Source organism: Macrosteles quadrilineatus, unplaced genomic scaffold, assembly GCF_028750875.1.
Source record: "Macrosteles quadrilineatus isolate MER2022 unplaced genomic scaffold, UCM_ALF_1.0 Scaffold_4__1_contigs__length_99947679, whole genome shotgun sequence".
Classification (NCBI taxonomy): domain Eukaryota; kingdom Metazoa; phylum Arthropoda; class Insecta; order Hemiptera; family Cicadellidae; genus Macrosteles; species Macrosteles quadrilineatus.
This window is the reverse complement of record NW_026542597.1, coordinates 97670475-97688055: the sequence shown is the minus strand read 5'-3', so window position 1 is coordinate 97688055 and position 17581 is coordinate 97670475. Positions and strand designations below refer to the sequence as shown.

General features: G+C 32.9%; 1 protein-coding gene across 1 annotated transcript; it reads right to left on the bottom strand.

Annotated features, from left to right (window-relative positions):
* Positions 1-203: 203 nt before the first annotated feature.
* LOC128993183 (zinc finger protein 391-like) lies at positions 204-15535 on the bottom strand. The gene is made up of 3 exons (XM_054416944.1): positions 14877-15535; positions 5998-6205; positions 204-1228 (listed from the first exon to the last, which is right to left on the bottom strand). The coding sequence occupies exons 1-3, from the start codon at positions 15533-15535 to the stop codon at positions 596-598; spliced, it is 1500 nt and encodes a 499-aa protein (XP_054272919.1). The 3' UTR covers positions 204-595.
* Positions 15536-17581: the final 2046 nt, after the last annotated feature.

Below are 17581 nucleotides of genomic sequence, written 5' to 3'. Positions count from 1 at the left end.
ATTGTGATAATAAGAGGTAAATAATCCATTTGCGATTTTTCTCAATTGAAGTAGGGCAAGTAACAAAAACTTTAACAAAAAACATAAGGTTTTAAAATTTTTTCATTTTTAATAAATATACAGACAAACTTTGATATGCTAAGTTATTTGTTTTTATGCCCTTTATAAAAATAGAGATAAATTGGGAAATTTGATGTTGATGTTTTTGAGGGTCAAAAATTGAGAAAAACTATTTTTTACCCCATAAAAACCCCTCCCATGGCTGACGCCCGATTGCGCAGATAATCGAAGAAGTGTACAAGGGTCCTAATCCATCGACCACCATTTACTACCCGACTCTGCCTCTCCCTGCGCTCCCCGCTTCAAAGATCATAAGACCCTTACCCACTTTCCATTCAGAGCCGTCTTTATAAAATGCGAGGCCTGGGGCAATACATAATTGCTAGGCCTTGTTTAACTAAGCTCACCGAGGGGTCTGGGGGGTACTCGGAAAATTTATGTAAAATTATACTTGTAAAGTCGTTATTTTAAGCACTTTGACGACAAAAAATGAATATTTTACACCCTGAAAATGGGCGTGAATATTATTGCTAATTCACATTCTGCTGGTTTGGAAGGATTTTCCACATGTAGTGCACTTATGAGGTCGCTCTCCCGTGTGAACCAATGTATGTCTCTTCATATTTCTGCTGGTTTTGAAGGATTTTCCACAAGTAGTGCACTTATAAGGTCGCTCTGTCGTGTGAACCAATGTATGAATCTTCATCTCGCTGCTAGTTTTGAAGGATTTTCCACAAGTAATGCACTTGTAAGGTCGCTCTCCTGTGTGAACCAATGTATGTTGCTTCATATTTTTCTTTCTTTTGAAGGATTTTCCACAAGTAGTGCACTTATAAGGTCGCTCTGTCGTGTGAACCAATGTATGAATCTTCATCTCGCTGCTAGTTTTGAAGGATTTTCCACAAGTAGTGCAATTGTAAGGATACTTCCCAGAATGTGTAAACAAATGATTTTTTACCTGAGATTTTCTAATAAATGTTTTCTCACATGTCAAACATCTAAAGGGACGTTCACCTGTGTGTAAATATATATGATACTTCATATTCCTTGGATTTGAAAACATTTTTCTACATATTGGACAGTTAAGGAGAGGCATTTTAGTGATATTAAACATTTTTTGTTTTATATTCTGATTTCTAGCATCAGGCGAGCTAGTAACTAATTGGAACTATTCAGTTGGCTTTGTATGCTATTTTCAATGTATTAAATATCACACCACACGGCTTACTCAAGGCATTTTGTCTTTCTGTCTTGACTTTATGTTCCATCATGTTAAATTAGCCTCCTTAAGAAATCGTGGCTTATTTTCCATTTTGTTTTCAAACAATATTGAATCAGCTATATAAATGTTATCAAATTCAAGTTTTACATAGTGAATTACTTACTTTAATTAGTACTTTTTGAGAGGTAAAAACTATATTTTAGCTGATGCTGTTTAAATTATTAAATCCGATTTTTAAATTATCTTTTTTGTGACATGAATTGAAGTTCCTTTTCTCTTCAAATCTTTTGCCTATCCTGAAAAAAAACCATAATTTATTAAATATATATACAGTTGTTGTAAACATTTAAATTTTCTGCTCAAATTTAGCTATTGAACATCATAGAACAGAACCAACTTGTTTCATTGAAACAGCTGTTAAGATTCATTAACTCCTTTTAAATATGAAAAATCATAAGGTTAACATGGGAAACTCCAGAGCCACTGGGGCGGAGCCCGAAAGCCCGATCAGAATAAAAACTACCTTGTTTTCCTATTTAATGCCCAAAGAATCCGTGTACCGAATTTTATAGCCTCCTAGGTAAATGGGAAGTGGGAGAATTAGTGATGAGTGAGTGAGTGTGTCAGTGAGTCAGTGAGGGCTTTGCCTTTTATAAGTATAGACTAGCTGTACCCGCGGGCTTTGCCCCGTTTAACTTTATAAGTGAGCTCGTTCGCATGGCTCAATCACGTCCTCAATGGCATTTAGGTTGGAGCTCGTTCGCTGCGCTCACTTGCCTTCAGGTTAGCTCGTTCGCTACGCTAACTCGCCTCCAGGTTGAAGTTCGTTCGCTACGCTCACTCACCTTTTGGTTGCAAATTAGCTGTTGTCCATAAAATGTAAAAGAAATAATAGTGCTGCACCCTGTTGGTAATCCTTGTAACTTTAATGCTATTGAACATCATAGAACAGAACTAACTTGTTTAATTTAAACAGCTGTTAAGATTCATTAATTCCTATTAAATATGAAAAACCATAAGGTTAAAATGGGAAACTCCAGAGCCACTGGGGCGGAGCCCGAGAGTCCGATCAGAATGAAAACCACTTAGTTTTCCTATTTAATGCCTAAAGAATCAGTGTACCAAATTTCAGCCTCCTAGGTAAGTGGGAAGTGGGAGAATTAGTGATGAGTGAGTGAGTGAGTCAGTCAGTCAGCCAGTCAGTCAGTCAGTCAGTGAGGGCTTTGCCTTTTATATATATAGATTAATAAATGAAATAAATAATTAAACATTTAGTACCCTTTTTTTATTTTTTTAAGTTATTAATTTATTGAATAAACTTACATGTTTCTGCTCTTAGGCCATGATCACAGTTAACTGATATATATAGATTTATACATATACATACGGTATATATATGTCCGTGAACTAACTTGAGTATTTTAGATCGATTTTGATAAAATTTGGTTTTTAAGGTGTAAGGCGGGATAAACTTGAATGAGTTCGAGAACCAGCATGATAGGACCATGGGAACGGGGTTTTACGGGGCGTTTTATGGGGTAAAATATGGTTTTCTCATTTTTGGCCCTCAAAACAAAAAAATTACCAATTTCTCTCTAGACCTTTTTAAAGAGCTTAAAAAAGAAATAATTTAGTATATAAAGTGTTTTTGTACGGTTATTGATAACAGAGAAAAATTTAAAAAATTGTAAATTTAAAATTTCCATGTTTTTCTTAAGGAGAATATTGTAAAATGTTTTAATTTGCTTGTTTATGGATATATTTTAATCAAACTTGGCAAATTTATTTATTTTATAATAAGCTACTAATATTTTACCAAAAAAACACACTTCTTTGTAGCAGCAAACCTAGGTACTCATTAAACCTAATTTTATTTAAATATATTTAAAGTCGGAACCACGTAAGTTTGCAGTTGGTGGCAGCCAATCACAAGACAAGGCTAGTGCGACGTTGCCACATCGCCTGTTGACAACACTAATTAAAATATACCAAGCAATATTTTCAAATCAGCTGATATTATTAGATTTTGCAACACCGCACCGTTTTCATTGGTTCATTCAAAACCATATGGTAAATAGGCTCCTCCCTCAACTGCATACTTACAAGGTCCCGGCTGTAATTGAAAATCAATTCAGACAAATGGTAATTTGCTCAGTCGGCAGGTTTGCTGCGGCGGGGGTATTTCTTAATATATTTAGCACAGATGGTTTATGTTTTAGTAAACCTCAGCTGTTGAGCTTGTTATTTTATAGGAAGTTTTATGTGTTCACAAAATAGTAACGGTTATATCCCAGATTTATTCTCCAATATCCGCCTAAACTTTCTGAACGCACTATAGTTATAGCTATAATTAACTAAGCTATATTTTACTAGCTAGTACTAACAATATTAAAGTTATGATAACTATTAGTCTGTGATATTCACAAGCATATCAATCACACCAAGCTTACAAACCTTGGTTCTTTGAAGATTACGAGAAAAGTGGAAACTTCACTCATCATTCCTTTGCCATAAAAATTCCATGTCTGGGAATTATTTTCAATTGACTTATAAACTTTTGCAAACAAAAATCTACACGGAGCTCCACAAAAACTACGGGAAATTGCAATGAAATCAATCATTTTAACACTCCATTGCACACAAAGTACGAGAGATATTAGGGCCTATGTGCATGCTAGCGTAGCTGGATTCAAACGTTCTGATACTAAAATAGCGGTGTTAGCACCGTTCCAAGCAGCGCCAATGCTAAACGTCTGTTTCTTTCTGAACTGCCCTCCCCCTAACACATAATAATATAATTTGTCTTATTTATGTACAGAATATGATAAACAATAGCGTAATGCAATAAAACATTGCTCATGTATTAATTCCTGATTTTGTTGAGCTAAGCGTACATTATCTAAGGAATTAAAACTGGGTGAATGGTGTATGGTTAAGAAGAGGGATTATCACTAGATAGGTGGATTACAGTTCAAGTAGAGTACTAAATGAAGTCAAACACTGAAGCAGTTAATACCTTTTTATTTTCAATATTCGTATGAAAATTAACAAACATACAAAAAATTAATTTATCAGTTTGTTCATGTGAGAAATGTAATTAATATTGTAGGTTTATCCTAATTCAAGATTTAATATGAATTCAATGCATTAATCAATCTCTAATTTTCATTAAAAATATAATACAGTACAAATATTTAATAAATCTACACTACATAATGCTAAATTTTTTTTATCCTGTACAGTTCTTGTGTTTTACTGAAATGCTGAAAAAGCCAGTCTAGGTACTAAAAGTGTGGATAGTTCAACCCCCCAAAAAAATAACATTTATTTTTATAAAATTGTACATATAATTGAATGATTAACAAAAGTGGGTTTTCTAGATCAAGGCAATACACAATAATAAGATAATAGCTCTAGAAAGTACCTTGACATTTTATTTAAGTGTTCTGTTGTAAAACTCCATGTAAAAATATTTTTCAAACATTTTCAGTTTTAACATTTTATGATCACTATTTCAAATTGGGTAAAAAAAATCTGTCCTCATTCATGACCCAACCCTTTCATTCCCATCACACTTGACTTAAGAGTTATATTAAGCCTGAAACCCATAGATTAAAGAAATTTCATTTATCTCCCCAATATATAGGCCCAAATGTTTACAAAAAGTCACCGCTCCACATAAAGAATATTGATAGTAGTACAGAGTTCTAATCCACCCTGAATAATATGTAGGCTACATAAAAAAGCCTAAAGAATATTTTATAATACATAAATGTCTTATAAGAAACTAAGCGTTATACAGAATGACCAACGAATCAAACAATTTTTAAGCTGATAGTATGTGCACGATAGTTATTGTAGGTAGTTATTGTCACGAGTAGGGAGGGGTATCATTCAATGCTGTATATTATGCTGTTTAATTAGCCATGGAGCATTGGACAGTAAACACCATATTTTATAGTGTTTATTATAAAACAAGTGTGTTCAAAAGTTCATGCCTATCTTGGCAGCCTTTTTTTATATATTTGATTTTTTTTATATCTTTGACGTTAAGATATATTTTCCAGCCAAAATACAATTCTCAAGTAGAAAACAATTTAAGGAAAAGAGGATCCATTTGAAAAAAGAAGCTGCTTGGCAAATACATGACTGATACAACGTTGCAGATTTTTAAACGGCTTGGCAAGCTTTAAATACCCAAGTGTTGATGTGCTTAAACAATTTTAGGTCACAGGTGAGACATTTGATTAACAATAGCTTGGTTTATTTACATTAAGTTCCACTACACATACTACCATTGACAATTCCTACACATGATTAGGATTCAATGGATGTGTATTGCGTTTCTGGGAAGGATTATTTTGCGTTAACGTGATATTCTGTAGACCCAATGTCACGAGATATGTGCATGTGTAAATGTTTTGTGACGTGTTTTCCTCAAGGAACCCCAAAATCTGATGGATCTTTAAGGACGCCGTTAACCAGAAAGTGGCAGAAACAGTTTAATGACTGTGAAATGCTGAGAAATTTTTTTATTTTCATAATAGGAGAATTTAAGAAGAATTAGCACAAATATTTGATTTGAAATCAAAAGATAATTAATTAATGTATGAAACATCATAATGCAACTATTTGTGATGTATCTGCCAGATTTAGTGCGCTTATGAGGTTTCTTCAGTATGAAATAATGTATGTCTCTTCATATTGCTGCTGGTTTTGAAGGATTTTCCACATGTAGTGCACTTATGAGGTCGCTCACTAATGTGAACCAATGTATGTTTCTTCATATCAACCTTAGATTTGAAGGATTTTCCACATGTAGAGCACTTATGAGGTCGCTCCCCTGAGTGAACCAATTTATGTCTCTTCATATTGCTGCTGGTTTTGTAGGATTTTCCACATGTAGGGCACTTATGAGGTCGCTCTCCTGTGTGAACCAATGTATGTCTCTTCATATCGCTGCTGGTTTTGTAGGATTTTCCACATGTAGGGCACATATGAGGTCGCTCTCCCGTGTGAAGCAATGTATGAATCTTCATTCCTTCCTTAGTTTTGTAGGGTTTTCCACATGTAGTACACTCATGAGGTCGCTCTACCGTGTGAACAAATGTATGAACCTTAACTTCTTGCTTGGTTTTGAAGAATTTTTCACATATAGTGCACTTGTAAGGATACTTCCCAGAATGTATTAACATATGATTTTTTACCTGAGATTTTCTAATAAATGTTTTCTCACATGTCAAACATCTAAAGGGATGCTCACCTGTGTGTAAATATACATGATACTTCATATTCCATAGAGTTGAAAACATTTTTCTACATATTGGACAGTTAAGGAGAGGCTTTTTAGTGATATTAAACATTTTTTGTTTTTATATTTCTGATTTCTAACATCAGGCGAGCTAGTAACTAATTATTCAGTTGGCTTTGTATGCTATTTTCGATGTATTAAATATCATACCACATAGCTTACTCAAGGCATTTTGTCTTTTTGTCTTGACTTTATGTTCCATCATGTTAAATAAGCCTCCTTAAGAAATCGTGGCTTATTTTCCATTTTGTTTTCAAACAATATTGAATCAGCTATATAAATGTTCATTATAATTTAAATTCAAATTTTACATAGTGAATTACTTACTTTAATTAGTACTTTTTGTGAGGTAAAAACTGAATATTTTAACTGCTGTTTAAATTATGAAATCTGATTTTTAAATTATCTTTTTTGTGACATGAATTGAAGTTCCTTTTCTCTTAAAATATTTTGCTTATCCTGAAAAAAACCATAATTTATTAAATATATACAGTTGTTGTAAACACTTAAATTTTCTGTTCAAATTTAGAATCATAAAAGCAATTAAAATTTATGTAATCTAAATAAGCTTGATAAGGTGTCAATAAAATATTCACCAGGAGTTGGTTCATATGTTAGATTTATTGCCAAATTTGTCCAGATAATTTAGGAAGTCAAGGATTTGAACAAAAATTTGGGTAAAACAGATCACCTTTATTCCGTTCACAAAATTAAAATTTATACAGTTTAAGAGAAAGTCCCCCCACTACTTTTCTTAGCGAATTTCCCTATAGGGTGGCACGGTAAGACTTAGACTCGGAACCTATTTACTTTTTCATTTTTATGTCCCCAGAGGCCAAACATTTATATATATATATATATATATATATATATATATATATATATATATATATATATTGATATTTATATATATATTTATACATATACATATATATATGTCCGTGAACTAACTTGAGTATTTTAGATCGATTTTGATAAAATTTGGTTTTTAAGGTGTAAGGCGGGATAAACTTGAATGAGTTTGAGAACCAGCATGATAGGACCATGGGAACGGGGTTTTACGGGGTGTTTTATGGGGTAAAATATGGTTTTCTCATTTTTGACCCTCAAAACAAAAAATGTCCCAATTTTTCTCTAGACCTTTATAAAGAGCTTAAAAAAAACAAATAATTTAATATATAAATTTGTGTTTTTGTACGGTTATTGGTAACAGAGAACAATTTAAAAAATTGTAAATTTAAAATTTCCACGTTATTCTTATGGAGAATATTGCAAATATATATATTTTTTTAATTTGCTTGTTTATGGATATATTTTGATCAAACTTGGCAAATTTATTTATTTTATAATAAACTAATAATATTTTACCAAAAACCTCACATCCTTGTAACAGCAAACCTTGGTACTCATTAAACCTAATGTCATTTCAATATATTTAAAGTCGGAACCACGTAAGTTTGCAGTTGGTGGCAGCCAATCACAAGACAAGGCTAGTGCGACGTTGCCACATCGTCCGTTGACAACACTAATTAAAATATACCAAGCAATATTTTCAAATCAGCTGATATTATTAGATTTGGCAACACCGCACGGTTCTCATTGGTTCATTCAAAACCATATGATAAATAGGCTCCTCTTTCCACTTAAAAGGTTTTTCTTTTTTTTTAATAGGCTTTTCTTGCTAAGCTTACATTTTCTAAGGAATAAAAACTGGGTGAATGGTGTGTGATTAAGAAGAGGGATTATCACTAGATAGGTGGATTACAGTTCAAGTATAGTACTAAATGAAGTCAAACACTGAAGCAGTCGATACCTTTTTATTTTCAATATTCGTATGAAAATTAACAAACATACAAAACATTAAATTATCAGTTGGTTCATGTGAGAAATCTAATTAATATTGTAGGTTTATCCTAATTCAAGATTTAATATGAATTCAATGCATTAATCAATCTCTAATTTTCATTAAAAATATAATACAGTACAAATATTTGATAAATCTACACTACATAATATGCTACATTTTTTTAAACCTGTACAGTTCTTGTGTTTTACTGAAATGCTGCAAAAGCCAGTCTAGGTACTAAAAGTGTGGATAGTTCAACCCCCCAAAAAATAACATTTATTTTTATAAAATTGTACATAAAATTGAACGATTAACAAAAGCTTAACATTAGTGGGTGTTCTAAAACAAGGCAATACAAAATAATAAGATAATAGCTCTGGAAAGTACCTTGACATTTTATTAAATTGTTCTGTTGTAAAACTCCATGTAAAAATATTTTTCAAACATTTTCAGTTTTAACATTTTATGATCACTATGTTTAAGAAATTTCAAATTGGGTTAAAGAAAATCTGTCCTCATTCATGACCCAACCCTTTCATTCCCATCACACTTGACTTAAGAGTTATATTAAGCCTGAAACCCATTGATTAAAGAAATTTCATTTATCTCAGGCCCAAATGTTTACAAAAAGTCACCGCTCCACATAAAGAATATTGATAGTAGTACAGAGTTCTAATCCACCCTGAATAATATGTAGGCTACATAAAAAAGCCTAAAGAATATTTTATTAATACATAAATGTCTTATAAGAAACTAAGCGTTATACAGAATGACCAACGAATCGAACAATTTTTAAGCTGATAGTATGTGCACAATAGTTATTGTAGGTAGTTTTTATCACGAGTAGAGAGCGGTGTCATTCAATGCTGTATATTATGCCGTTTTATTAGCCATGGAGCATTGGACAGTAAACACCATATTTTTGCCTACTACAAATGTGTGCAAAAGGTCATGCCTATCCCGGCAGCCTTTTTTTTATATATGTTTGATTTTTTTTTATATCTTTGAGGTCATGATATATTTTCCAGCCAAAATACAATTCTCAAGTAGAAAACAACAATTTAAGGAAAAGAGGATCCATTCGAAAAAGAAGCTGCTTGGCAAATAAATGACTGATACAATGTTGTAGATTTTTAAACGGCTTGGTAAGCTTTAAATACCCAAGTGTTGATGTGCTTAAAAACTTTTAGGTCACAGGTGAGACATTTGATAAACAAAAGCTTAGTTTTTTACAATACCACCACACATACTACCATTGACAATTGATACAACTCAGGATGAGGATTCAATGGATGTGTATAAGCTTCCTGGGAAGGATTATTTAGCATTAACGTAAGTGCATCTGTGAATTTTTTGTAACGTGTTTTTCTCAAGGAACCCCGAAATCTGATGGATCTTTATGAATGCAATTAACCAGAAAGTAGCAAAAACATTTTTAGTGACTGTAAAATGCTGAGACATTTTTTATTTTCATAATAAGAGAATTTAAGAATTAACACAAAAATTCGATTTGAAATTAACACATCTATAGCCTATATATTAATTTGAAACTGTTTTTCTTTGTGACAGCTAATTTGAGAGAACGGCTGGGAGTAGAAATTTGGTAAGGGTCTTTTAAGAAAGTTCTTGATCTGTAGATGAGCTATCAAAAGAGGAACGATGTAAATTTAATTGGGGCTCTGCTCCAGAGGCCTTTAAAGTTCCCTCAGCAGATTTGTTTACACTACGGCCATATGGATAATTTTCCAATTCTTTTTAATGAAACAGCTGTTAATATTAAAATTGTAATAAGCATTTACTGAATCTGTTTTTAGCGAATATCCCATATAGGGAATAAGCTATTACCGTAGGTCTCATGGTAAGACCTAGACCCGGGACCGATTTACTTATTCGTTTTGAGGTCCCCAGAGGCCAAAAACACCATCCGTTCAAATTCATATATATATATGTGTCCGTTAGCGTGATAACTTGAGCAAAAATGATCTGATTTTGATGAAATTTGGTACAAACGTGTAAACCTACGTTTATTCGAACGAGTTCGCGAACCAGCATAATCGGACCATGGGAACAGGGGTTTATGGGGGTCTTATGGGGTAAAAATGGGTTTTTCCCATTTTTTACCCTAAAAACAAAAAAATTTGTAATTTCTTTCTCAACCATTTTGTAGAGCTTAAAAAAAGAAATAATTCTGTATATTGAAGCGCTGTTGTATGCCTAACGGTCACGGAGAAAATTAAAAAAAAAGTGTAATTTAAAATTCTCATGTTATTCTTATGGAGAAAATGAAAACTGTTGTAATTTACTTGTTTATGGATATAATGTTGATAAAATTTGGCAAATTTATTTATTTCATCCTATACTATTGACATATGGTCAAAAAACACTTTTTACCTTCCCCGTAGCAGCAAACCTAAGCACTCGTTAAATCTAATGTTATTTAAATAGTGAATAAATATGGTAAGCTTTAAATACCTAAGAGTTGATGTGCTTAAAAACTTTTAGGTCACAGGTGAGACATTTGATAAACAAAAGCTTAGTTTTTTACAATACCACCACACATACTACCATTGACAATTGATACAACTCAGGATGAGGATTCAATGGATGTGTATAAGCTTCCTGGGAAGGATTATTTAGCATTAACGTAAGTGCATCTGTGAATTTTTTGTAACGTGTTTTTCTCAAGGAACCCCGAAATCTGATGGATCTTTATGAATGCAATTAACCAGAAAGTAGCAAAAACATTATTAGTGACTGTAAAATGCTGAGACATTTTTTATTTTCATAATAAGAGAATTTAAGAATTAACACAAAAATTTGATTTGAAATTGACACATCTTATAGCCTATATTAATTTGAAACTGTTTTTCTTTGTGACAGCTAATTTGAGAGAACGGCTGGGCGTAGAAATTTGGTAAGGGTCTTTAAAGTTCTTGATCTGTAAATGAGCTATCAAAAGGGGAACGATGTAAATTTCATTGGGGCTCTGCCCCAGAGGCCTTTAAAGTTCCCTCAGCAGATTTGTTTACAGTACGACCATATGGATAATTTTCCAATTCTTTTTAATGAAACAGCTGTTAATATTAAAATTGTAATGAGCATTTACTGAATCTGTTTTTTATAGTTTGAATAAAATGATGAATTTATGATACGTTTTATTATTATTTTTTTAAATCTATGTTTTAATGCACTTAGAAATTATTGTATTATGAAATCAGTGGGACATATCAATTTCAAAGGAACAGATAACTATTCCTTATCGGGTTAGCTTATATTTATTTTATTGGTTGGCGTTTGCTTTTTTTGGTCTACTTTCAATAATCATTTATTATTACATTCAAGAAAAATCGTAAGAGGTTTGTGAGATTATTAGCTTAAAAGTTTTCGATAATCGGGTAGAAAATTGTGTCATACAATAAAAGCCATGCAAGTGTAGAGTAGTACGTTGAAGATGTGAGCTGTATTCAAGTTTTGGCAGAGACTAACCACGGAGTATGTTAAATCTATGGTTTTTGTGTCATAAGTATATGCTGCTGAAGAAGTTGATTTAAAAGCAACTCAGGTGGTATTTAAAAAAAAATCTACAGGGTTTTTACTTTGATGTACACATCAAGCTAGGTTGAACAACGCATGTAAACCTCACTACATACAAAACATTAGGAAATAAAACAGTGCCATCACATCTCATTTCATTTGCATAATATGTTGCCAACAAAGCCGGACTAGGTTATGGATGTGGTTCCGGGTTCCGCAAATGGTTCAAGATTTGTGGCCAAATTCACTACTGTAGACTAGCTGACCCGGCGAACTTTGTATCGCCTAAGTTATAGGTTTCCCCTAAGACAGACCAACCCGGCATACGTTGTCTTGCCTTTGACTATTTATAATTTAAGTACCATTACGTTTAATTTTCAAGATGATTTCGTTCGCATCGCTCAATCACGTCCTGGTTGAAGTTCGTTCGCTACGCTCACTCACCTTTGGGTTGGAGCTCGTTCGCTACGCTCACTCACCTTTAGGTTGGAGCTCGTTCGCTGCGCTCACTTGCCTTCAGGTTAGCTCGTTCGCTACGCTAACTCACCTCCAGGTTGGAGCTCGTTCGCTACGCTCACTCACCTTTGGGTTGGAGCTCGTTCGCTGCGCTCACTTGCCTTCAGGTTAGCTCGTTCGCTACGCTAACTCGCCTCCAGGTTGAAGTTCGTTCGCTACGCTCACTTACCTTTTGGTTGCAAATTAGCTGTTGTCATAAATGTAAAAGAAATAATAGTGCTGCACCCTGTTGGTAATCCTTGTAACTTTAATGCTATTGAACATCATAGAACAGAACCAACTTGTTTAATTGAAACAGCTGTTAAGATTCATTAATTCCATTTCTCATAAGGTTAACATGGGAAACTCCAGAGCCACTGGGGCGGAGCCCTTTTAAGAATTTTGAAACGGGAAATAGTTTACGTCCGATTCGCATACCTACAGAATTTACACACCAAATTTCATAACGATCGGTGAAGTCGTTCCGGAGGAGTTTGCAGACAAACACTGTGACACGAGAATTTTATATATTAGACGGTAACTTTGGGATCTGAGATCTCGAGAAAGTTTGAGATTTGTTTGGATGCTAATTTTTCAAACACTTTTGAAAATGATGGTAAAAGGGAAACTGGTCGATAATTGTCCGGATTTTGTCTCTCGCCCTTCTTGAAGAGAGGTTTGAGCTCTGCATATTTTAAATGGTCTGGAAAAGTTTTTTTTTTAAAAGACTGATTAATAATTATAGATAAAGGTTCAGCTATGAAATTAGAGACAGTTTTCATCAGATCGATAGGAATACCGTCCCAGCCCGCAGATTTTTTACTTTTGAGAGATTTTATATTATTAGTAACTTCTTCTGTACTTACAAAACTAAATTCAAATTGGTTAGGTTGATTTCCTGCCAATGAATGCCTTGTCATTTTAAGTGCATCCTCTTCATGAGGTATTATGCCAATTTCTTTTGTGATATTTTTAAATTTTTTATTAAAGAATTCAGAAATTTCCTTGCCATTTTTTAGATGATTGTCATTAACCTTAATATCAGGAAAGTTTAAGTCACTTTTTTTACAACCAAGTTCAGATTTAATGATAAGCCAAGCAGCCTTACTCTTGTTACATGATTCTTTTATAAATTTAGCATTATACAATTTTTTAGCTTCATTGCATACCTTGTTGAAAGTTAACTTATACCTTTTAACATAATTAATGAAATTATTATCATTTGATTTCTTTACTAGTCTGCTTAGTTCCCTTTTTCTAATACTAGATATTTTAATACCGGTTGTTATCCAAGACTTTTTTTTATTATGCGGTTTGGTATGATAAAACTTCATAGGAAATGCCTCTTCAAATAAATTTTGAAAAGTGCCAAAGAAATTTAAACAGTTATTTTCAAAAGAATTATTTACAGATACATTCCAGAAAGTTTCTTTCACATTATATATAAATTTTGCTGTATTTTCTTCTGAGAAAATTCTTTTTTTACATTTGTTACCATTTATTATATTTTTATCAGTTTTACTAAATATATTTAAAAATAATGCTCTGTGATCAGAGATCCCTAATTCTAAATTCATTGTTGTTGATACAGACAGATGATGATTAATTTTTGGTGATAAAATATTATCAATACAGGATTTTGTGGACTTGGTAATTCTTGTTGGAGAGGAAAAATTTATTTTAAAACCATATTGCTCCAAAATAGAAATGAACTCTAACTTTTTCTGTGGGTGGCTAGAAGTATCCAGTACATCAACATTAAAGTCAGCCGCAATATATACATTTTTATTACATGTAGCTTTAACCAGAAGTTTTAATAACCCTTCCAACTTTCTAAGAAAATGTTTAAAGTTATCAACATTAGGTGTTCTGTAAATAGCAACAACAATAATATTTAGAGTAACAATTTCAATACAAGAAATTTCAAAAACATAATCTTCGTTTAAGGCACATAAATCATTTCTTACTTTATATACTAAATTTTCTCTTAATAGTATGCAAGAACCACCACGAATTCCTTCCTTCCTGCAATAAAAGTGTCCTAAAGTATAGTTAGGAATACTATTCAAGATTAAAATATTATCATTTTTTAGCCAGTGCTCGTTCAAGCAAACCACTGAAATGTTAGAATCAGATAGTATTATTTCTAAATCATTCTTTTTGTTTACTATGCCACCTTCAATATTCAAATGCATTAACCAATTAAATTTATTATCAGTTTTGGCTGCACTACAAACTGGCCATGAAAAATTAGTATTGTGTACTGAGTCATTTGAAAAGAAAGAAATATGATGGTTCTTGCAGATAACACCGAAAGACGTCTTTTTTAAATCTAAGTTGGACTCACAATTTGGTTTGCCATCAAGTTTTTTTGTTGTACACTGGATGGAGAGGATAGCTGCTGTGACCTCATAGTGGTGTCTGGTGTAGTTGACTGTGGTTGACCAACAGGGCTGGATGATCTTGTTGAGAAAGGCTGTTGATGGAGGTTACTTGAAGTGTCAGCTTCCGGTGTTGGCTGCTGACTTGTAGAAGAACCACCTGACAATGACTGCTCTGTTTTAGGAGTAGTAGTCCACTTCTCAACTGATTTTTCCAGTGCTCTCAAGAAGTCCCTATGCGAGAGTCCATTCCTCAGGATTCTGGTAGACCTTTGAAAATATGAAACAACGATGATAGTGGCCTGAGTCGCACGTTGAAATTCGACAAGGTTTTGTATGAAATGGTCTGGTTGGATTAGGTCTCTTACGCAACCCATCGGAGAACACACAAGAGTCTTAAGTCCACTTGATTTGAATTGTTCCGTCAGCTGTATAAATGCATTGTCATACTCCAGCCTCGATGGTTTTCCCCAATACACTTCCTTTGTCACCAGACTGAAGATTGTTGCTCCATTATCACATTGTTTAGTCAATCTGTCAGAAATGTAGTCATTTGACTGAGGTCTTCCAAATTTATTTCTGAAGGTAACAGCAACTCCAGCAGACATATGTTTGGGATCTGCAAAATCCCCAGAAATGGTGTGGGCAAAACCCACTGACCGGTCATCTCTCATTTTGTCTATCATGATTCTCATGTTTGTTTCAACAATATTAATTTTCTTGTTGTAAACACAAGAAATTTATAAATATATATATATATATATATATATTTATATATATATATATTTATATATATATATATGTGTCTGTTAGCGCGATAACTCGAGCAAAAATGATCCGATTTTGATGAAATTTGGTACAAACTTGTAAACCTACGTTTATTCGAATGAGTTCGCGAACCAGCATGATCGAACCATGGGAACGGGGGTTTATTGGGTAAAAATGGGGTTTTCCCATTTTTTACCCAAAAAACATAAAATTTTGCAATTTCTTTCCAAACTATTTTGTAGAGCTTAAAAAACAAATAATTTAGTATATTGAAGCGTTATAATGCGCCTAATGGTTACGGAGAAAATTCCAAAAAATTGTAAATTTAAAATTCCCATGTTATTCTTATGGAGAATAAGTAAACTGTTGTAGTTTGCTTATTTATTAACATATTTTGCCCAAATTTGGAAAATGTTTTTATTTCTTACTAACTATTAACATTTTACATAAAATACACTTTTACCCTCCCTGTTGCAGCAAACCTAAGTATGTTTTTCTGATTCTATTTAAATAGGGAATAAATGTGATATTTTTAAGGAGACATTTTAGTGTAAATCCATTCAGGGAAATGGAAATTCGCTTAGTCTGCAGGTTTGCTACGGCGGAGGTATTTGAATTTCAACAGATTATTGAAATGAATGAAATGAAATGAAATGAAATGAAATGAAATGAAAACAGTGCTTTATTAAACAAAAAAAGAATCCTTACAAACCTAGGCTCCTCGCAGGAAGCCACAATGACTTGCACTAAACCGTAATGGTTCATAGAACCGTCTACGTGGTTGGCATACATCTTTTTTTTACAGTACATTTTTTATTTAAATCTATAAATTCAATACTGGACTAAAATCAAAAGAAAAAAGTCTGAAATCAAAATGTTAAATTAAAGCTAATAAAACTAAAAAATAAAATAGCTGGCTCACAACCCAATATATGTTTTAGATATATAGATATACATACATACATACATATACAACTTGTCCTAAAGTTAGTGAATTTCCCTAAAGGGAAATTCAACAGATTATTGATGAAGTATGTCTCTTCATACCGCTGCTGGTTTTGAAGGATTTTCCACATGTAGTGCACTTATGAGGTCGCCCTACCGTGTGAACCAATGTATGAACCTTCATTTCTTGCTTGGTTTTGAAGGATTTTCCACATGTAATGCATTTATAAGGTCGCTCTCCTGTGTGAACCAATGTATGTTGCTTCATATTTTTGTTGGTTTTGAAGGATTTTCCACAAGTAGAGCACTTATGAGGTCGCTCTCTCGTGTGAACGAATGCATGTCTCTTTATAGAGGTGCTGTTTTTGAAGGATTTTCCACATGTAGTGCACTTATGAGGTCGCTCTCCCATGTGAACCAATGTATGTCTCTTCATATACCAGCTGGTTTTGAAGGATTTCCCACATGTAGTGCACTTATGAGGTCGCTCTCCTGTGTGAACCAATGCATGTCTCTTCATATTTCTGTTGGTTTTAAAGGATTTTCTACAAGTAATGCACTTGTAAGGATACTTCCCAGAATGTATTAACATATGATTTTTTACCTGAGATTTTCTAATAAATGTTTTCTCACATGTCAAACATCTAAAGGGACGCTCGCCTGTGTGTAAATATATATGATACTTCATTTTCGAAAGATTTGAAAACATTTTTCTACATATTGGACAGTTAAGGAGAGGCTTTTTAGTGATATTAAACATTATTAGTTTTATATTTCTGATTTCTAACACCAGATGAGCTAGTAACTAATTGGAATTATTCAGTTGGCTTTGTATGCTATTTTCGATGTATTAAATATCATACCACATAGCTTACTCAAGGCATTTTGTCTTTCTGTCTTGACTTTATGTTCTATCATGTTAAATAAGCCTCCTTAAGAAATCATGCCTTATTTTCCATTTTTTTTTCAAACAATATTGAATCAGCTATATAAATGTTAATTATAATTTAAATTCAAGT